This window comes from Salminus brasiliensis, chromosome 1 (genome assembly GCF_030463535.1).
Source record: "Salminus brasiliensis chromosome 1, fSalBra1.hap2, whole genome shotgun sequence".
NCBI lineage: Eukaryota > Metazoa > Chordata > Actinopteri > Characiformes > Bryconidae > Salminus > Salminus brasiliensis.
The window spans coordinates 92,237,244-92,259,596 of NC_132878.1; the positions used below are offsets into that span (position 1 = coordinate 92,237,244).

General features: G+C 43.0%; 1 protein-coding gene across 3 annotated transcripts in view; it reads right to left on the reverse strand.

Annotated features, from left to right (window-relative positions):
- The window catches only part of csmd3a (CUB and Sushi multiple domains 3a), a 519,096-nt gene that overhangs the window by 127,517 nt on the left and 369,226 nt on the right, over nucleotides 1–22,353 (reverse strand). For 2 of the 3 annotated variants that reach the window (XM_072692429.1, XM_072692428.1), the window contains exons 45-51: nucleotides 14,618–14,698; nucleotides 14,154–14,267; nucleotides 12,993–13,181; nucleotides 9,664–9,822; nucleotides 8,725–8,913; nucleotides 1,992–2,177; nucleotides 1,307–1,501 (exon numbers count right to left, since the gene is read on the reverse strand). In XM_072692429.1, coding sequence (XP_072548530.1) covers nucleotides 1,307–1,501; nucleotides 1,992–2,177; nucleotides 8,725–8,913; nucleotides 9,664–9,822; nucleotides 12,993–13,181; nucleotides 14,154–14,267; nucleotides 14,618–14,698 — 1,113 coding nt within the window. The remainder of the gene's footprint in view (nucleotides 1–1,306; nucleotides 1,502–1,991; nucleotides 2,178–8,724; nucleotides 8,914–9,663; nucleotides 9,823–12,992; nucleotides 13,182–14,153; nucleotides 14,268–14,617; nucleotides 14,699–22,353) is intronic. The other variant, XM_072692430.1, reaches the window with a different exon arrangement.

Sequence of the window (22,353 nt, forward strand, 5' to 3'; positions counted from 1 at the left end):
TGGATTTTGGGTGAATATTGACATCTAGTGTTAGCTATATTAGCCCTGTAGCTCCAGTGAAAAGCTGAAGAACTTTTATTTACTTTTAATAGATTAAAACTGATGTTTTGCCAAAATCCTTTTTTAAGATGCCTACTCTGATCATTGTATTATTGTTTTTCATTATTATTATTATTATTATTATTATTATTATTATTATTATTTCTTCTTCTTCTTCTTCTTATTATTATTATTATTATTTCTGTTATTTTTGAGTTTAGAATCATTTTAGTTTTCTTATTTATTATATTACTTTTCTTTCTTTGTTTTAAATTGTTTTTATTTTGCTAGTTTTTAAACTTTTATTGCTTTGATTTATTTATGCATTATGAATAATGTTTTTATTTTAAAGCTGACATTTTGTGTTGATTTTGTTTTATGCTTTATTTTATTGTTTCTCTTACTAATTTAATCGGAATGTGTTCATTATAAACTCTCTTAATCTTCTATTATCTTATGATTATGATATTTTCAATTTGTCTATTTATATACTACTGTCTATTTATATACAATATACTATACATACTATGTTCTATGTTTATGCTGAATATTTATATATATATTAGTTAAGCATTTTAATTAAAAAGAAACTGTTACATCACAGTTACAGACTAGTTACATTTACATCCCCAAAATGTATATACACCCAGCCTACTAGCGAGAGCCTCTCAAGGCTAAACTTTAGGAAACTATGGGAAATGGAGGTTATTGTAAATGCTCAGCTATACTGAAAGTGAGGGTCATTTGCACTTCTGAGTGAAAGTAAATCATTATAAGCTACTAAAATGGTAAAACCCCTTTATACCATGCTGTGCCGTGGGACGGATCAGAATCACTAAAAATGATAAGAACAAGGTGTTTACTATGGATACTGTGCTCCTACTCTGCTCTCAGTATTACGGTCTCGGCTACACCATTACAAATAGAGTTTGGGTTGAGATGCACTCGATACGTTGACAGAAAAGCAATGCTAGCATTTAGGTGTGTCTAATAGGCTCATATGAAGTGACACCGTCTCAGAAGCTTGTCTGCCAAGGAATTCCTGAGAAAGCAGTCTAAAGCAGTGCTTCCCAACCCTGGTCCTGGAGAACCTCCTGCCCTGCACATTTTAGTGTTCACCCCACTCCCAACAGACCTGATCCAGCTAATCAGTTCATTTACAAGCTCTTCCTGAGTTGAAGGTGGTGTGTTAGAGTAGGAATCCACTAAAATGCACAGAGCAGGGGTCCTTTAAAATGCTGTCAGACATAGTACGTTCTAAACTCACTTTTGCAGCGTGGCCGCTCGTTTCTCCAGCTCCAAGTCCCATTGGATGTGCAGTGGATGTGGGCGGGGCCAAGACGGTAGTAGCCGGGATTACAGTGGAAGGCGATTTTGGTCCTGTATTCGTAGCGGGATCCGTTGACGATCCTCCACTTTCCGTGATCCAGTGTGAAGGAGCCGATACTTGGACATACCATGACTGTGGACGAAAAAAAAGAGACCTTTATTAGGGCTCCTAGTATAAATTTAATACAACTGGACCTTTGGAACTGCATTTATTTGGCCATGGAGCAGATACATAAGCCTGTGGAGGTCTCTTATGAGGTATTCACTCTGCTGAGTATCTACAAATGTACCAATAAAATACAGCACATGAATTACGGTTATATAAAACATGGTTACATTAATTATCAGCTCATATAAAATGTACCCTGTACTGTAAAAAGCTGTAAAAGATTAAAGCTGGACCAAAAAAGTTTCTTATGTGTAACTTTTAAATTAGCCGGATGAAGATAAATCACCCTGAATGTAGATGTGCTGTCAAAACACATGCGTCAATAACACCCTGATGGGTCTAATCTAGTCTACACACACACACACACACACAACGGCAAAATTAGCATTTAAATGTGAACACAAACCACACTGACAAAGCAGTGGTTATGAGCAGATGTGCGGTGTTGGCTCACCGGTGCAGCGAGGGATTTTGTTGTGGCTGCTCCAGGTCCCGTCAGCCTGGCACACTGTGCTGGTCACCTCCTTGGAGGAGAGCCGGAAGCCTTCGTTGCAGAAGTACGTGGCCCGTGTGCCTGCCGAGTAATCAGGCGCCAGCACCCCTCCATTCCCGGGGGCCACTGGGATCCCACAGGACACGGCTGTGGAATAACAGTAACAATAATAGTTCAGCTTCTCTGAAGTCTATAAAGGGGCTTCCTACTCCTGTCTATGCTCCATCCAAATACATTTTTTAAGAGCGAGGCCGGAAAAGCTTTAACTTTTTTATTCATTTATTCATCATTATTGAGATATCTGGAGGGAAACACTGAAGTGAAGCACTTTAACTAAAAACTGCTCATAGTAGAGGTGCAATAGAATGGGAAACTGTATTTATCTTGGCCAATGGGCCAAGTTCAGTACATGGAAGTGACCAACCATGAACCTCAAACACTGTTATCTTTTCATTCAAAAGCAAAACCCATGTAAAACAGAGCTGTGAAACAGACCAATTCAAAAAACCCAAAACTGTTACATCACAGTCTTGACTAGTTATAGTTACATCCCCAAAATTTACATACACCCAGCCAACTAGCGAGAGCCTCTCAAGGCTAAACCTTAGGAAAATATGGGAAATGGAGGTGAGGTTATAAAAAGGCCTAAAGCTAAAGTTAAACTAATTTGGCAAAGCTCTTAAATGCTTGGCACAGCTTACAATTCAGTTATGTTACAGCGGTTAAAGCTCCGGGCTACTGATGACAGGGTTGTGGGTTCGATACCCAGGTTCGGCAAGCTACCACTGTTGGGCCCTTGTGCAAGGCCATTCACCCTCTCTGCTCCCTGGGTGCAAGTCAGATTTATTTGTATAGCTTTTTACTACTGTTGTCGTCACAAAGCAGCTTTACATAATTAGTAATTAATAAAAGACAGAGACAAAATAAGAAATAACGTAAGACATGAAGGATCAAAGACCCCAGTGAGCAGCCAATGGCGACAGTGGCAAGGAGAAACTCCCTCAGAGCTGGAGGAAGAAACCTTGGGAGGAACCAAGACTGACAAGGGGGACCCGACCTGTCCTCCTCTGATCAGAACTATTTATAAATTATTGATAAAAATTACCAAACCATCAATACTGTTAAACTGCTCTGATAATCTCATAATCATAATATATTAATCATGGTGTAGTAGAACTTAATATAGTCATGGCAGTGATGGTCAGAGTAATGATAGTTAATAGTGGTGATATTAATAGTGGCAGATAGTTAAGAGTCCATTTAGGTTTTAACATGGTCATTAAACAGGTAGCAGCGGTAGGAGGGTGTGCCGCTGGTCTGGTATAGGTGGTGGTGGGTGGGGGGCCTGCTGGTCGGACTGGTAGTTGGCAGCTGGTCTGACGCAGGTAGAGGGGACCTCAGCGGGTGTGTGTGTGCTCACTGCCCCTAGTTCACTAGTGTGCGTGTATGTGTGTTCACTACCACAGATGGGTAAAATGCGGAGGACACATTGCACTGTTAATATAGTGCACCTTTTGCACCTTTGGTGCACTAGCCCAGCCAGAGCATCAAACCCCAGTGTCCCAAGTGTGTGGCAGTGGTGTTACCCAGTATGCCACACCAGAATTACAACTGATGCATTAAGCAATAATCTCAAGATAAACAAACAAACAAAAAAAGCTAGCCAATAATTAGCCAATCAGAGTCTCTGTAGAGGCAGATGATGAGGAACCCTTGGGTGCTCTAGTGTAGCTATAATTCAGCAACAGCAGCAACAAAAACACACTCAGTATATCCTAACAGTGTGACCTTTCACACACATACAAAACAAATGTCACCTGATATGAACAACACCTTCTAAATGGAGGCACTTTCATAGAAACTGAGTCTGTCTTCCTCACAACTTAGCAACAGTAGCTAAGAAAGAACTTGTGAGCTCAGTAGCATGGACTGGACAATGTTACACACAGAAACTGAATATAGTCATTTTGTTTACTGTATTTGAGTTGACAGCAGCAAAAGTTGCTATGCAAGCATCTACACAGCTGTGTGCTGAAGTGACTCGCAATGCTGCATTGGTACTGGTTACAGACACACTATTTACACAACCTGAAAAGTTTGTGGACACCAATATTATTGAATAATCTTGTAAACTACTAAAAAATATGTAATTAAAAATGCTTATTTATCTGCAGACACTCTGAAAACAGCAATATTTACTGATATAGTGTGAATAAGGGACTACTACTGCACTTTGATCTCATACACAGTAGTATTTGATATACATAAGCACAAAAAAGCAAAAATGTCATAAATGCAAGTAAAAATTATCCACAGTAAAGAATTTTTAAAGAGATTTACAATAAAACATTTGTGAAAAACACGTATTTTGAAGACTTTTGAAGTAAAAAGAAGTGAACACAACTTGCACAGCAATCGTTTTTCTGTAAATGCAAAACCCAGTTACTTTACTACGTGGCACAGAGCAAAGTTGGAAAATATGGACCATATGGCTTCTCCATAGAAGCTTGTTGTGTTTGCATTTTCTTTTGAACAAAAGCTCAAAAACAGGCATATTGTCCTCATCAGCAGCAAACACTGTTAGTATTACAATGCTAATTTGGTACGAAAGTACTGACGCAGGTCGTTTTTACTGGTAGTAATATGAGCAACCATGCTGCTTTGATGCTATTCGCTGAGCTCGAAGTTAAAAACACTAACTTTAAAATATTATTTAGGAGGAATTCGCGGTGAGGGCCGTGAATTGTAGCAGGTACAAAGTATTTATGATGACACGACGGTATTCATCCACATTCATCCCAGGCATAGCACTCTTACATGGCTAATTACTGACAAGAACCAGAAAATCAATACAGGCTCTGGGCAGGCAGCTAATTGTTACCAGAACCAGCCCAAAATCACTCCATATGAACCATATTTTTGCTTCTTCAGGCAGCAGGACAGACGTTGGGTCAAGACCATTGATTCAGTGAGCTCAAATTCGACCTTTTCAAATCAACTACTCTAACAATTTTTTTCACAGAATTCAGTTGAGGAGTGTTTTCTTTGACTTTTCCTTGTAAATTCTATTTAATGTTAAGAACTGTTGCCAACTGTTAAGCATGGGGGTGGATGCATTATGCTTTAGGGGTTGCGTCGCAGGTACAAAGTCTTTATGATAGCATTCGTCCACATTCATCCCAAGAATAGCACTGTTGAATGACTAATCATTGACAAGAACCAGTAAATCTATGGGGACTCCTGGCAGGCAGCTAATTATCAGCAGAACCAGCTCAAATCGCTCCACATGAACCATGTTTTTGCTTCCTCGGGCAGCAGGACAAAGGGTTCGGTCAAGGACACTGATTCAGTGAGCTCAAATTCGACCTTTTCAAATAAACTCCTCTTACTATTCTTAGGAGGAATTCACAGTTAAGGGCAGTTTTCTTTGACTTTTCCTTATTTTCTTGACATGAAACTTCTGAGCTCTGCTTGAGCACAGCCTAAATTCTACTGAATGTTAAGAACTGCTGCCAACTGTTAAGCATGGGGGTGGATGCATCATGTTTTAGGGGTTGCGTAGTAGCCAGTGACAGTGGCATAAAATCTACAACCTATTTCAAAGTAGGTGTGAAACAAACAAGCTACATCAAGACATAGCCGATAGTCCTCTGACTTGAACAAGAACCCTGGGGGTAGATCTGAAACAGGATGGCCCAAGACTCCTTTTCTTGGGCCACTTTACTTACTTTTTAACCTCAAAAATGAACATTTGTCATTTGGAATGAGTGGTATGTCGTGAAACGGTGTGCCATAGAAAAATGTACTGATTCCAGTACAACGGTGGTGATAGGAACCTGAGGCCTAATGTCTTCCTTCTGCTGTATGCTGAATATGAAGCCAAAACCTTCTCAGAACTACAGTAAAACTGTGTCCCGCACAATGTAGTCATAACAATTTCATATAAACCCCTTCAGTGATGAGACATTAAACTCCTTAGACATCTCCTTACTCCATCTCCTTACTCCATTCATCCCAAGAATAGCACTGTTTCATGGCTAATCATTGACGAGAACCAGTAAATCTATACAGGCTCTAGGCAGGCAGCTAATTATCAAGAACCAGCTCAAATCGCTCCACGTAAACCATATTTTTGCTTCTTCAGGGAGCAGGACGGAGGTTGGGTCAATGCCATTGATTCAGTGAGCGCAAATTCAACCTTTTCAAATCAACTACTCTTTCAAATTTGAGTGAGACCTCATCCTGAACCTTTCGGTCAGTACCTCTACAGGGTCACCAACCTATAGACTCTAGCTTACCCTGGCAGCTGACCCTAACCTGCTTGCCCTTTAAATGAGAAGGTTGTTAAAGAGACAAAAAAAAAGAAAAGGCAGAGCAGAGAGTGTGACCGGACCAGCATTTAATTAGCCAACGTGGCAGATATTTTTTAATTAAGTCCTGGAAAAGGAAAGGGGAGCTGGAGCTTGTTCAAAGCCCACATCAATAAGGCTATGAAACATAATGTGATGTGCAATTATTGAGCACTAAAAATCTAATCAAATAAATCAAAGGAACAATGGCTCTCACATAGCATGCTAATAACAGCCCGTGTGAAGACAGGGCCCTTTGTTATTTAACGGTATTAATTAGCAAGAACAAAGGCAAGATTGATCTCTGCTGTTGCCACTTGACATAGCCTGCTTCTGCATTGACAAGCCGGCCAATAAAACCCTTCAAGGCTGCCCACTCTGGAAGGAGCACAAAAGGCCATGTTTGACATCAATGTTTTCGAGTTTAGTGATGCAGCCTGTGTCTTATTAGAGTTTAGGAGGGTCTCAAATTCACATGGGTTACTTAAATGTCAACAATGACCAAAATATGTATGAGGGAGATGTTTGTGAAGAACAATTTAAATAAATGACAAAGTCTTCCTATCATGTCGCGCGTTACTCGGCAGCCTTTGCAATGAGCTCAAGCAATTATTGTCATTGACTATGCCGGGTGATCTAGAATAGAGAAATTTGCAATGCTAATATGAGGAATCAGCAGAATTAGGCTAGGACTGATTTAACTGTGCTAGGCTAGGGCTCATGTCTCACGGTGTTAGGCTGGGATACTTATGTAAGTGCTACCTCATTTAGTAGGTTACCTGCCAGTCTTTGAAATGCAATTATAAAGCAATTATGGCCATTAAGAATGCAAACAGACGTAGGAAATGAGCAGTGCTGCTAGCATGGCTATAATACTGGGGAATGCTAGAACAGATAAGAGTGTCAGGCTATAATACACACAGTTGTGGTCGGACATTTATAGACGCTTATCATTGACATTTTGGGCTTTGGGCTGAGAATCTTTAACAGATAAAACCAAGATTTTGGTGAAACAAATTTTGGGGGATTTTCTGAAATCACCATTCGATCAAAATGATATATAAAAGATTTACATTTACATTTTTTAGCTGACGCTCTTATCCAGAGTGACTTACATGGTCACTCGTATTACAGAGGTGGGCCAATGTAGTGTTAGGAGTCTTGCCCAATGACACTTATTAGTGTAGTGCAGCATAGTCACCCAGACCAGGAATCGAACCCCAGTCTTACACATGGTGTGGTAGCTTACTGGCAACTAGTGGAGGGTGGAGGGTGTGGATAAAAACATAAGTGGATGGATGGATTTAATGGCATGGACTTTACTTTTCCGTCAGTTCCGTCAGGATTTTGAGAAGGCTTTATCCATTTCACAACCACCTTAAATATGTGTTTGTATGGTGTTGGAACACCCAACTGTGTCCAAGTTTAACCATCTAGCTGATGGTTTGAGGTTATGAGGTAGTTCTCCTTCTTCAACATTATTCCATCCACTTCAACATTATGTGCAATGTACCAGTTTTACTGGCAGCAGAACAGCCCCAGAGCATGATGCTACCACCACCATGCCTAACAGCTGATGTTCTTGGGGTTGAATGCCTCACCTTTACTAATCCAAATATCTTGGTTTCATCTGACCATACAATGTTCTATCAGGAGGCTTTTCCATTGCCAGGTGTTCAGCTGTTCAAACTTTAGTTGAGCTTGAAGGTGTCAGAGCAGGGGCTTCTTTCCTGGAAGGCAGACTCTCTGGAGATGTAAAACCTGACCAAAGGCAGTGACACTGGTTTTCCAGCAGCTTGTGGTTCATGGCAGGCCTGTGCCTTGGGGATTTCTGGGATGTTCCTGACAGTCTGGGTCTTCGTCAAGACCTTGAAAAAGTCAGGACCCCTCAGAATACCTTGTACTTACGTAACTGTCTCTACTGTTGGATGGAGCATCAACTATCATTCCAGAGAACACAGTTCTTCCACTGCTCCACAGCTCAATGCTGGGGGGCTTTATACCCCTCTAGCCCACACCTGGCATTAGGAATGGTGCAAATAGGTTGATTTTTGTCTCCACCAGAGTATCCTATTTTATTGGCAATACTTCTTTACAGGGATTAGTGCACATCTGTGTCAGCAATGGGTGGCACCTAAAGTAGCTAAATGCATTCATTAGAAGGGGTGTCCACAAACATTTGGACATGTAGTATTTTTTTACGGTTTAAAGAAATCACTAAAAGATCAAAGTTGCCATGTCGTCCATGTCTGTGATGAGTGTATGTAAACCTCTGACCACAACTGGATCTATCATATAAAAATAATACAAATAAACATGATGATAATAATTCTGACAGATCATACCTTGGCACGCTGGCACGGAGGTATCCCAGGTTAGATATCCGAATTCGGTCTTCCTGCAGACAGCCATGCTTTTCCCAATAAGCCTGTAGCCTCGATCACAGGCCCATCGGACGACGCTGTTGACATGGCCGCCAGTCTGACTGACCACAAAGCCGTGCTGTGGAGAGTCTGGGGTACTGCAGTACATCGCTACAGACCATGAGTACAGGGCATGAGCAACGTTCTCGAACTATCACCCATAGGCACAGACATATCTCATGCTACATTTCTCACATATACTTTATATATATATATATATATATATGATATCCACACACATAAATATACACTAATCAGCCAAATCATTACAACCACCTGCCTAATATTGGCTAGGTCTGTTTCGTGCCACCAATATAGCTCTGGACTCTACAGGTCATACCTAAGTCATTATAGGGCCTTGGAAGCCCTGGGCCCTTTCCTGGGTCACTGGGTGCATTTCACTGGAGAACTTTTGGTTGGTACTGAACACTGCATACCGGGAGCTAGACCCAGTCGTCTGGACATCACCTATTAGAGGCTACATAATATGGGTCCCTCCCCCTGATAGATGCCATTGGAATCAGACATCTGTCATTGGTTTTAATCTTATGGCTGATGGGTGCATATGTACAGAGTAAGTTACACAGATGCAGCTAGAATTTAGTATCCATTCATGTTGACGGAATTACATTACATAGCATTTTACGGCAATAGTGCTGACGAGATCTTCATACAGTAAGCCTATTAAAAACATATACACTCCCAATCCACACACAGACATGACAGGCTCAAATGCACAGACGTCATGGGCTCACAGATGACAGGACGGATGGAAGGGACGGTGCCAGCACAGGCAGATGGACACGCGCACGAGAAAACGCATGCGACCGAGAAAGATTTACCAATCGGGGGGATACATACTTTGATACTCACCCACATACGTGATGTGGAAGCCCTTTCGGTTGGTGCCGTGGTCCGAGGACCAACGCAGAAACAGCTGGTGTCCTGTGGTGGTCAGACTGAAGGGCACAGCCAGGTCTCCGCTCAGCACCGCCAGGCTCGGGCTGTAGATGTTGGGCCCTGAGCAAGAAGACACAGAGGAGAGGACAGGGCCAAAGGGATACGTCACCCAAGAATCCTATGTGATCAAAAGCTAGTGGACCCCAGCTAAGGTACTGTACTAGCTTTCACTGATTAGCAGACGATGCTAATCTTGTCGACTAATATATAGAAATAGGCCAATGACCAATTGTAGAAGTCTGCCAGAGAGGGGCGGGTCTACCAAATGAGTAACTACCAAATGAGTAGTCTCTACTGTCCAGGAAAGAAGACTGTCTACTAGATCTTAGAGCATTTCTGTGAGGATCTGATTGCGTTCAGCAACAAGTGTGTTAAGATGTCAGGATGTTGGATGATCACAACCCCACCTCATCCCCAACTCCCCAAGGGAAGCAGGCCTGCCAAATGAGTAGGCATGTCTGGCTCTGCCTCTGGCCTCTACTGCACAGACTCTGGTTGCAGATTTGACAACATGGCAGACAGTCCTGGCATCATTTCTATGGAGCGGAAGGAAATTAAACGACGGCGTCCATGTTTTCTACAGTCACTGGTTGATACGCTTTCCTCTAATTCAAGACTAATATCTTCTAGCTAACGGAAGTCTGATGGAGGCTGCCTTTATAGTTCAGAGCTTCACTTTTAGCTACCCCTTAAAAGCCAGAGGCTCACCAGGACTAATTTCATAAGGTCTTTTCCTTTGCAAACATTCAAACTGCTTTGATATCTTCCTAAGCAAAGATCATACCGTATGAGCATAGAGTGGCCGTTTTTTATTTTTTGGGTGCAGTGTTAGCTTTGCAGGGGCTCAGTGAAGTGTGAGGGGCTCTCCTGGTGAGTTATTGTATCATCAGTCAGATCACGCACCAAATGAATAGTTAATGCAATGTTAATGCATCTCACAATGAATGGACGTTTGTGGGAACTAGTTCATGTAATCTCATGAATGCATTAGTGGCTAACAACAAAAGCTAATGGGTTCTTGTTATCTCCAAGATCTTCTGTGGGGCTTCCTGTAGCTGCTGCCTGCATCAGACTAAAAACCCTGACGTTGGCCTACAAAAGCCAAGACTGGACCAGCCAGCCCCTCTGTACTTGATGGTAGTGGTCAAAAGCCGATCCGTACCAAGAGCCCTTCCAGCTTCAAGTACGGCTCGGCTCGACCCGCCATCCTTTAAAATCTACGGAAGACGAGTGTCCAGACTTTTTTCTGTCCTGCACCGAAGTGGTGGAATGAACTTCCCCTGGGTGTCCGAACAGCAGAGTCCAACGCTCGCTGTCTTCAAACCCAGACTGAAGACCCTCCTCTTCAGAGAGTACATGGGCGAAGTGTAGTGTAGAGTATTGTGGTCTCCATACTGACTTTTGTATTTAGTAATATCTAAGATTAGAGGGATCTTTGGATTCTAGCCGATATAAACTAGCTAAGGCTATTTTCTGAGTAAACAGTGAAGCGCTTTAGTAAGTCCCTCCGGATAAGAGCGTCTGCTAAACGCCTTAAATGTAATGTAATGTAAATGTCTTTCCTGTAACACTAGCATTTTGTAACATATACAAAATAATTGCAACAAATGTGAAGTTAGTGGCTACTGGCAGCATTTTTGAACATCAGCATGCCTAAAAATCAATCTCGTTATCCAGGACGTCATGTCAGCACAGCAAACAGTGAATAAAGGCTAGTGGGGTCTAGCTATCATGTTCGTTCATGTTCACAGCAGATGAATTCATTCATTAACAGACAGCAATTCCAGCTTTTTCAAATGCCAGTGAATGAACCAACGAATGAAGGTCAATGGAGTCAATTTAGCATGATCTTATTTTGGTAGTGATGACTAGCTTTCATTCATTCTCTGACAATGTTAGCAAGTTTGAATGTCAGCGAGGCTAAGAATGAATAAAAGCCAGTGGAAGCCAGTTAGCATGACCTCCTTGCTTTTCACTGAAAAAAAAAGTCGTGGCACTGAAAGTACACGACTAGCTCTGATTCCATAGCAGACAAGCCTAGAAGAAACAGTTATTTAAATGTAATGGGGATGAGTTAGCATGACCTCAAAAGCCTGATCTCAAATGTGGTTGGTGGCAGCACTGTTAAATGTCAACATGGCTATTAAAGAAAGAAAGCTAGTCAAGGCTAGTTAGCATGATCTAAAATGCATTAATGGAAAATGCTAGCATTTCGGAATAAAAGCTATAGTGTGGTCCACTTAGCATGATCTCCTTTATGTAGTTACTCTGCTGGCTTTCATTCATTCTCGGACGACTGTAGCATTTTTGTAGCATATATGAATCTCTATGAATTTAATGGGGACGATTTAGCATGATCCTAAGTGCGTTATCCCAAATGTGGCCGGTGGCAGCACTTTTTGAAAATCAGCATGGTAGACTCGGCGTATTGCCGTATGCGTAAAGCTAATCGCCCAATGTTTCACACATGATTAGCGATGTACGCGAATGGGTGAAGCGCTGGTCTGAAGCGACTGAAGCGGACCTAATTAAAAACAATTTGTGGTGATTCATGACAAGCACAAGTGCAAGGATGAGGCTACATCTGCCTCGCGGTATCCCGTATAACATGGTGATGCAACATATCTCAACTTGAGCGCAACATATCTCAACAAGACCCTTGATCATAACTGTATCAGACTGGCGCTGTCTAAAAGTCAGACGGAGGCAAAGCGGAACGTAGAAGGCTCGATAAAAAAATGAGAGGTGTATCAGAACCGTATAAATAAGCTCGCGTTAAAGGCCAGGATGGACTTCGCTTCGCACTTGCTGCTCGGCTGGGCACTGCAAATACCACAGGCATCTAATGAGCTTCTAATCAATGATGAGTAATAGGGTAATTCGCTAATAGTGCACACTTAAGTAATTACTGCTTAATGGCATTCTGAATGCATTTTGGAATAATAAATATCTTGATAATCAATCCTAGTCAACAATTAGTCCTACATGTTCACTGGTGTCGAGAACATCTTGCGAGCCTAAGCACAGGATATGGAAATGAGGGTGGAATATTTCTTTAATGCTATGCCGTGTTCGCCAGGGAAAGCGACCTTTAGAAGAAAAAAAATAATAAATAGAGAAATAATCTTCTCAATTATTAATCAGGCAGAACGGGTTATGGAAGTTATGAGAGCTGAGGGTTACGAGTCGAGGTTCAGGACTTCTTCACATACGGAAACATGATGGTTTACCATCAAAAATCTCCAGGATATCAAACTCCTTCTCGGTCTGGAAGAGCTGAAAGTGCAGAGTGATGTTGTAGCCCTTCTCCACGTTGATCATCCACGAGCACATCTGCAGATTGGGGTAACTGTCCGGGTACCCTGGACTCAGGATCACTCCCGTCGAGTCAAACAGCACCTCGTTATCCGGACATTGCACTGCAACAAACAACCAGCTCATTTTAAATGCATTGCTTTTGTAAGGTCACGAAACACCAATGCATTAACACTTATCAGCCACAACATTAGTACCACTGACAGGTGGCATTATCTTCATGATTATATACAGCGAGATCTTCATAACATGGCAGCATGTGAACAGTCCGTTCTTGAAGAAGTACAAAATGGGCAAGTGTAAGAATCTGAGCCACTGTGACGAGAGTCAAACTGTGACGGCTAGACGAACGGGTCAGAACATCTCCAAAAACATCAGGCCATCAGGTCTAGTGGGGTGTTCCTGGTATGCAGTGATCAGTACCTACCAAAGGTGCTCCAACGTTTAAAAAGGTGACCCTTGGCACACTGATGCGATCCATGGAGGCCCCACCTCACAACTTACAGGACTTAAAGGATCTGCTGCCAACGTAAGTCTTGGTGCCAGATACCACAGGACACCTTCAGAGGTCTTGTGGAGTCTCGAATGCCTGGAATGGTCACTCTAACCCTAATCTCAACCCTAAACAGGAAACCTAGCCTTAAGCCTTACATTCACCCTTCATTTGAAACCTGAACCTAATCCTGGCCCTGAAACCAACCATTTCTCTGTTCGGTTGACTTTGACTTTTGTAGATAGCATTTGCGGATAATCTGTGTCCCCTAGATCTATAGGAGACATGACGTGTGGCCATTAGCTGGTTTTGTAAGTGGCTGTGGGGAAGAGAGTAAATTTAACTGTCAGTAAAGGTTGTGATTTTGATCACTGTGAGCTTTCAGGAGTAACATTCCTCCTTAAAGACAGAACTCCCAATTAAGCTTAATGGCGGTAAAGCATTATAAACCTGTCACATCCGAACCCGAAGGCCTAGAAGAGCCCAACGGCTGCTGACAGAGCACACCAGTGCGGGATGTTAATGAGAGGAACACGAGAAATAAATGAGACGGCCAGCGAGCAGGACGCTCTGCCAAACTCACCTTGGCAGACTGGAGGAGGGCCATCCATTTGCAACCTCTCGCCCAGCCTACAGGTCAGGATCTCACTGCCCACCAGTGTGAAGCCGGGCAAGCAGCGGTACCTAATGATGTCTCCTGTTGAGTGATTACACGCATACACACATACATGAACACACACACAAACACACGGGAGCTGCGTTTCTCCCCGCGTCTTTCCTCAAAACTACTGCTTGTCAGCACATTAGCTAATTACGACTTGACTGCTTACGAGCGTGACACTAATGATGATAAACACGGACCATTGAGTGTTCTTCGGTGGACGAGAAGGGGGATTAATTGCAGGCAATTTAAACGTTTGCCACGCGTGATGGAAGCAGGGCGGACGGGAGACACCTGCTTGGTGGTGGACATCAAATGGACGAGGCTAATGAGGCCTACTGGTGAAAAATGAAAATAAAGGGGGTCATAAACGCTGTTTGTTTTACCGATTTCCAGTTCGTCATCTCCGGTGAGGATCTCGGCGTTGGCAACAGGTGGAGGGGGCTGGCAGATGCGCAGCTGATAGGCTGAGAGAGAGAGAGAGAGAGAGAGAGAGAGAGAGAGAGAGCGAAAGAGAGAGATAGAGAGAGAACACAGGATCAGTAGTAATACATAAATACTCACATATTTACAGTATATAACAGTACAGTACTGAGACGTCAGAAGTCATCCTTTATGCCATATCCTTTACCTATTTCATTTCCAGTTAACCCCTCAATGCAGAAAGGCTATTCAGTAACTACAGGGGCTTCTGTACAAGCTGGTGGGGCTATTCTTTGGTAACAGAATCAGACAGCTCACCAGCGGTCCACAGGCTTTTTAAGGGGTTAAAGCTCCTGTCTACTCATTTTCATGTTTCTCTTCTAGCTATTATCAATAGCAATTGAGAAAAATGACGTTGGTCTTTTCTGTGGAGAGATTTATCCACTGTTGGACTTTCGAAAGTTGTGCAGGGCTACATGTGGCCCACCTGAGATCAGATCGGCTACAGAACCACTCAGAGTTAGCAATATGTAGCAATACCTCACTTACCTCCACTAGTTTCCACTAGTTCATTGAATCCAGAGCTGCTCAAAACTGGTCCTGGAGATCTACCACCCTGCAGAGTTTAGCTCCACCCAGAATCTAACACACCTGATCCAGAAAATGAAGGCCTTCAGGAGCAACTGAACATCAGCAGTGTTGGATCTGAACTCTTCAGGGTGGTGGATCTTCAGGACCAGGATTGAGCAGCCCTGATCTAACCTCCTTCCCCCAAAACACAGTGTGCCTCAATATTTGCTAAAACAGTCTGGACGGGTTTGTCTGCTGTGCTTCTGGAAATCTAATCATTTCATCTAACCATAACCTCAGTATCATATTTCTGCCTTCAAATTCAGAATGTGGGGATTTAGAGTCAGGTGAAAAAGTTTAGCTCCACCCAGAATTTAACACACCTGATCCAGATAATGAAGGCCTTCAGGAGCAACTGAACATTAGAGTCAGCTGTGTTGGATCTGAACTCTTCAGGGTGGTGGATCTCCAGGACCAGGATGGAGCAGCCCTGCTCTGAGACAATAAACAATTCCTAGTGGACTCTATGTTGTTGAGCTCCCCAGGTCCCACAGCAGGAAACCAGCCCCAAACTGTGACATTTCTACCTCCATGCTTCACAGCTGATATTAGTTCTTGTGCTCAAATGCTGTGTCTGGTTTACACCAAACATGTCCTCTGTTACTGAGTCCAAATAATTCAACTTTGGATTCATCTGTCCAAAACACTGTTCCAGATGGCCTGGTCTTGGTCTAGGTGTTCTCTGAAAAACATCCATCCTGCTCTGATGGCTTTTTTTTAACTGCAAGGGTTTCACTTCCCATGAAAATCAAACATGTCTGGTCTTCAGCCATGGCGAGAGCAACCTGAAGAACCTGTGATGACATTTTAGGATTGTTGGAGACTTCTTTACGCATCTTGTGGTCTGCTGTTGGACTGAGCTTGCTAGGACGGCCTGACCTGGTCATGTTGACAGCTGATTTCTAACTGTTCTGAGATCTTTTTAAACCCTTTTCCAGACTCCTGCATCTACAGCCTTCTTTCTAAAGGCCTCAGAGAGTTCTTTGGATCTGGCCATGGTGATCTTCACCACTCACTTCAGCAATCAAGAGCAGACCAGATCAGACTAAACGTCTGAGGTTTAGATGAGACCGGGTCCTCCAGAATCCGTCTAACCATGTTCAAATTATCTGCAACTGATTCTGATTCTACACATTTTAGTAGTAATGTATGCGTGTATTGAATTTTTTTTTTTATTAATTACATTTTTTAAATTATGTTGTATTGGTTTAGGTATATTACCTCCATCTCTCAGTATTGTCCCTCTCAAATGTCCAGATGTCAAAATATATTTTAAAAGACAACAATTTTCTTGGGGTATCCTTTTTCATATTACTATATGTAAACAAACACAGCTGCACCAATGAGGTTTTCCTAGAAGGACTTCTCTTGAAAGGAGACTCGTGACCACCGTCCTTCAGTTGCAATCATGAAACATTCTATTACAATCAAAAGTACAGTGTGGAGAGAGTCTGCCAATTCTCTGTCCCCACCTGCTCTCTCTCCCTAGACAAAGCAACACCTCACGTTTTCTACCCTACAACATGTCATATGTTATTGTACAGTTCCCATATGTGGGACGTCACTCGTCTAGCCCAAATGTAATCATAAGGGGTGTAAATCAGCCCTCATTTTTGCTTAACATACATAGTATACATGAAGACACATCTGGATCCCCTCAACATCTCTGTAAGGTACACTGGAATCTATGGCAAAGCTCAAAACCTTGCTATTCCTTCAGGTCTATAAACAATGCAAAGCATATGTGACGAATTTACCTCACCAACAAGGCCGGAGTTAAAGGTAAAGGTGAAGCTCTAAACACTCAAACATCTGATATATACTTAGTTGTTGGGACATTTCTGTTAAATAGATGTTTTATGTTACTTAAAGCACAATTATGTGGCATTTGTACCTTAACATAGCAGCTTCACATTCAGGTTTCTGCTCCACTGACCATAATAGGGAGATCACAGCCTCTGTCCTTGCTACTCCAGGCATGTCACGCTGCTAACTGCACTATGAAACTTTGGGAAAGCGGGCAGGACAAGGCTCGCCAGACTGAGTCCACATTCTTCTTTCACTTGTTCAGACAGTTCTGAATCTCCCAGCATCTAAAATGTATGTCTCAGGTGTGAGGTTCCTGTGGGGTGGCTCAAAGTGTGAATTCCGCTTTGCATCTGTAGGGGGAGCCCAGGAGCAAGCAATTATAATTCTCACATAATGCTGCTTTAAGGTGTGTTTTTACTGTAAGTTGAGGAACACTGCACAGCTGAAAGTTTTCCTGAACAGCAATAGACAGTTTTTGAGTTTAAACAACCAATTAAAAGTCTCTCACTGAAGCTCAGTACCTTCATATACAGGAAAATGTCCCTGTATATAAAATTGCACCATCAGCACTTTTTGTTTCTAAACTACGGCATTTTTCTGCGCTGCTCTAAAGTGAAACTGTTAATTCAGGCTCACAATAACATTATGCAAACTGTCACCCTCAGCTGAGACATAATAATAACAACCCAGCAACCACCAAGGTACAACCCTGCTATGAACCGGAACACCAGTTTCACTGTCTACAGCCAAAAGCTTTTCACAGCTCCATGGACCGAGAGGCTACCAAGCCAAGCCCCTGCTCCAAAAAGTACACCTTCAAGCTTGGCTAAGGTTTGCAGCTGAACCACAGGGACGAAGAAAAAGCCTGAAGGAAAGAGGAAGGAAGAATCTAACCCCAAGATCACTGAACCCGCTGTTAAGCATGGTGGTGGTAGCATCATGCTCTGTGGCTGTTTTGCTGTCAGTGGAACCGATACACTGCACAAAGTGGATGGACCCACCCCATGTTTGCAGCTCTGTTCCCCATATAGAAGCACTGTGTAGTTTTAGAACTCCAGACTGTATCCATCTGTTTCTCTGTAGACTCTGTTAGCCTCCTTTCACCCTGTTCTTCAGTCCTGTGGAGTCCTGACCACCACAGAGCAGGTAGTATCTGGGTGGTGGGTCATTCTAGGCACTGCTCTGACGTGGTGGTGGTGTGTTAGTAGTGTGTATTGTGCTAGAGTGTCACTGCTGGACTTGAGAACAGTTCACCACCCAGAAATATCCAGCCAACAGCAGTGTCCTGTGGGGGGCAGCATTCTGCGAGCACTGATGAAGGACTAGAGGATGACCAATACCAACAAACTGTGCAGCAGCAGATCAGAGCATGTGTCTCTGACTTTACCTTTATCTACAAGGTGGTCCAATCAGGTGGGGGTGTCTAATTGAGAGTGGACAGTGAGTGGACAGACACAGTGTTTAAACACTCCAGCAGCCCTGCTGTGTCTGATCCACTCGTACCACCAGCACAACACGCACCAATACTGACCCACCACCATGTCAGTCAGCGTCACTGCAGTGCTGAGAATGACCCGCCACCCAAATACTACCTGCACTGTGGTGGTCAGTGCTGTGGGGTCCTGACCATTGGAGAACAGGGTGAAAGGAGGCTAACAACAGAGTCTGCCAATAAAGATTCCCAATGAACCACTTTATTCTTTTGATTCTTTTGATGGGGTTCTGATGGAGGGCATTTCTTAGATCCTTGTAGGGGGGTGCTCCAAGAAAAATCAGCCACTGATCTGAAGGGCAGGTGGTGTTATTTTTTTAATGGCGTATGAATATGTCTTACAAGGTCGTCATACGACAGCAGCGGCGCTCCGAATGTTATGCGACTGTGTCGTTAGGCGCTATGTGTAACTGTAACATGCTGTCTGTTCTCCTCCCACTCACTCAGCTTCGTCAGGAAACACCTGCCACACTTACTCACGACATTCTGCTTTAGCACATTACGAAATTAGCGTCCCTGCTAGGAGACGTGAAGCAGCAGGCAAAGCCTGACTATGTTCTGCTCTCCCACAGACCTTGATCATGTTTGACGGGTAATTTGGCAAGTGTTTTTAACGAACTAAGTAATAACGACGGGGGGTGGCGCGGCTGTTCTCAGGTCATGCTAGTGACTCCATGTCGCCGGACGTTACTTGTTCAGGGCTTAGAGAACGGGACACTTCCACAAAGGCGTCTAACCAACCTGCTGCAGTCGGAGGCGGTGGCTGAGACGTATCGCTGTGTGCTGCACTGTAGTCGCTCTCCCACTCAGTCATCAGTCCATTCACTTTGATGCACTGTGCTTGAGTCACTGGGGAAGCCGACACTCGCTACACTGCAGCGCACAAATTATTCTCCTTTAGGAGTCCGTTCAGTCTGAAGCGGCCTAACGGTGATTTGTAGGCAGTTTCACCATTATGCCTTCGTTTCCTCCTTCTAGCACGTAGGCATGTGAGGAAAAAGGCATATATCCTCCTGAGAGCGTGCATACACTCCTAAAACTGAAGCTGCTTTAGATGGTTTTGTGAGGGATGCCATAGAGGAACCATGTTTGGTTCCATGAAGAACCAAATTAAATCAAATTATTAGAACAGAAGAACACGTCTATCTATCTATCTATCTATCTGTCTGTCTGTCTGTCTGTCTGTCTGTGTCTGTCTGTCTGTCTGTCTGTCTATCTATCTATCTCTGTCAGTCTATCTATCTATATCTATCTATCTATCTGTCTGTCTGTCTGTCTGTCTGTCTATCTATCTATCTATCTGTCTATCTATCTATCTATCTATCTATCTATCTGTCTGTCTGTCTGTCTGTCTGTCTGTGTCTGTCTGTCTATCTGTCTGTCTGTGTCTGTATATCTATCTGTGTATCTATCAGACTGTCTGTCTGTCTATCTATCTATCTATCTATGTCTGTCTATCTATCTGTCTGTCTATCTATCTATCTATCAGTCTGTCTATCTGTCTGTCTGTCTGTCTATCTATCAATCAGTCTGTCTGTCTCTCTATCTATCAGTCTGTCTGTCTGTGTCTGTCTATCTATCTATATATCTATCTGTCGGTCTATCTATCTATCTATCTATCTATCTATCTATCTATCAGTCTGTCTGTCTGTCTATCTATCAGTCTGTCTGTCTGTCTGTCTATCTATCTATCTATCTATCTATCTGTCTGTCTTTCTGTCTGTATATCTATCTATCTATCTATCTATCTATCTATCTATCTATCTATCTATCTGTCTGTCTGTCTGTCTGTCTATCAGTCTGTCTGTCTATCTATCTATCTATCTATCTATCTATCTATCTATCTGTCTATCAGTCTGTCTGTCTGTCTATCTATCTATCAGTCTGTCTGTCTGTCTGTCTGTCTGTCTGTCCATCTATCCATCTATATCTATCTTTGTCTGTCCATTTGTGGACAGGATTCTGGTAAAATCAACCGTGCTTAATATCTGCGCCGCTTTTTTAGTCTTGGCTAATGCTAACTGTGATGTGGACAATGGGAATAAACACTAGGGGAGCTCTCTCACAGACCCTGCTGCCCCCGTTTATTTGTTTTTTTTTTTGCACATCTTTTTGCTGCACAAAAAAACAGCGGTGGCCAAATCTGCCTCTGTTTCAGCTCTACAGTTAATTGTCTAATCTCTACCAGGAGCATGATGGGAAATAATTTCAGTCTTGCAAATCGTGACCCTGCAAGATTTGGGTGCAATCTTTGCAAAATCATCTGTGAGTAATGACAGACTGTGTTTAGTTGTGAGAGAGTGTCAGACTATGGTCTTTGGGTCTTGTATGGTTAGCATTCCTCAAACCTGCTGAACTGCACAGAACCTCCACGTCGCAATTCAGTGCATCATCCTGTTGAATGTCTAGCATTAGCTCACTGCTACTAACCTCATACAGAAACTGAGAGCATGCTCAATTTAGACCTGAGGAAGGTTCCTGAGGAGGTCTCAGACCCAAAATCATATCACATACAGCTGTGGTGGCTGGTTTTATGATAGCAGTGACACAAACCTCTCTAATTAATCCAATTTAACAGGCTTTTATTTGTACAGAACAATTAATACCTCATAAATAAGAAGAAAGTAAAGCTGCCCTTGTATTATTGGACACAGTAGGTTGAAGAACCATAATAAACCAATCAGTCATAACATTAAAACCAAGACCAATTAAATAACACTGATTACCTCATTACAATGTCATCTGTCAAGAGGTGGGCAATACATATCAAGTGAACAGTCAGTTCTTGAAGGTGGTGAACCTGTTAAAAGCAGGGAAATGGGCAAGTGTCCGAATCTGAGCCACTTTGACAAGAACTGGGTCAGCACATCTCCAAAACATCAGGCAGGTCTTGTGGGGGGTTTTCTGGCATACAATTTAATCAGATTAGTGCTCAAGAAAGACCAACCCATGAACCAGCGACAGGGTCACTGACACCCAAGGCTCACTGATGCTTATATGGAGGGCCCACCTTGCACTTTCCCAGCTTTAAAGGCTCTGCTGCCAACGTTTTGGTGCTGGACACCACAGGACACCTTCAGAGGTCTTGTGGAGTCCATGTCCAAGTTGACAGGCCAGAGCTGTTGTGGCGACACTAGGGGAGGGGGGGGGGGACTACACAATACTAGTTGTTATGGCTAATTAGTGTAATTGCTTTAAATTATCTTTCCAATATCTATGTCAGACGCTTTGCTTGCTTTGCTGAAAAGTCATATTTCCCATGTGATTGACGCCATAAATGTTAGAAAGAAGAGAAAAAATGCGCTGACCTCAACGCTGTCTGCTCTCCTCCTACTCAGTCAGCTTTGTCAGGAAACAGCTGCCACAGTTACTCACGACTCTCGTCAGAAGGCTACCCATGATTGGTCAGGCGCTTGGCCCTGATTCGTCAAGTTTATGATCTGAAATGCCTAAAATAACCTGCCCCGGAGCAAGTTAGGTGTGCAGTGTAGGTTGCCATGGCGATGTGGCCTGGTTTAAGGCGACCCACCCTTCTCAGACAGAAGGCCAGGGTTAAACCAAACTTTCGCAGCTGGGAAGAGACCATGCCCTGCTCTCAGACCACACATTAAGCATGATTCATGGTTCATATCAAACCGAATGACGATGTTTCTGTAATTTTCCATCTAAACGTAATGACTTCCCCTGCTTCTGAAGCCCCTTCTGACGTTGGAGTACGTCACCATGCACCAAAATATGCACCAACACAATCCTACAGAATGAAAGTGT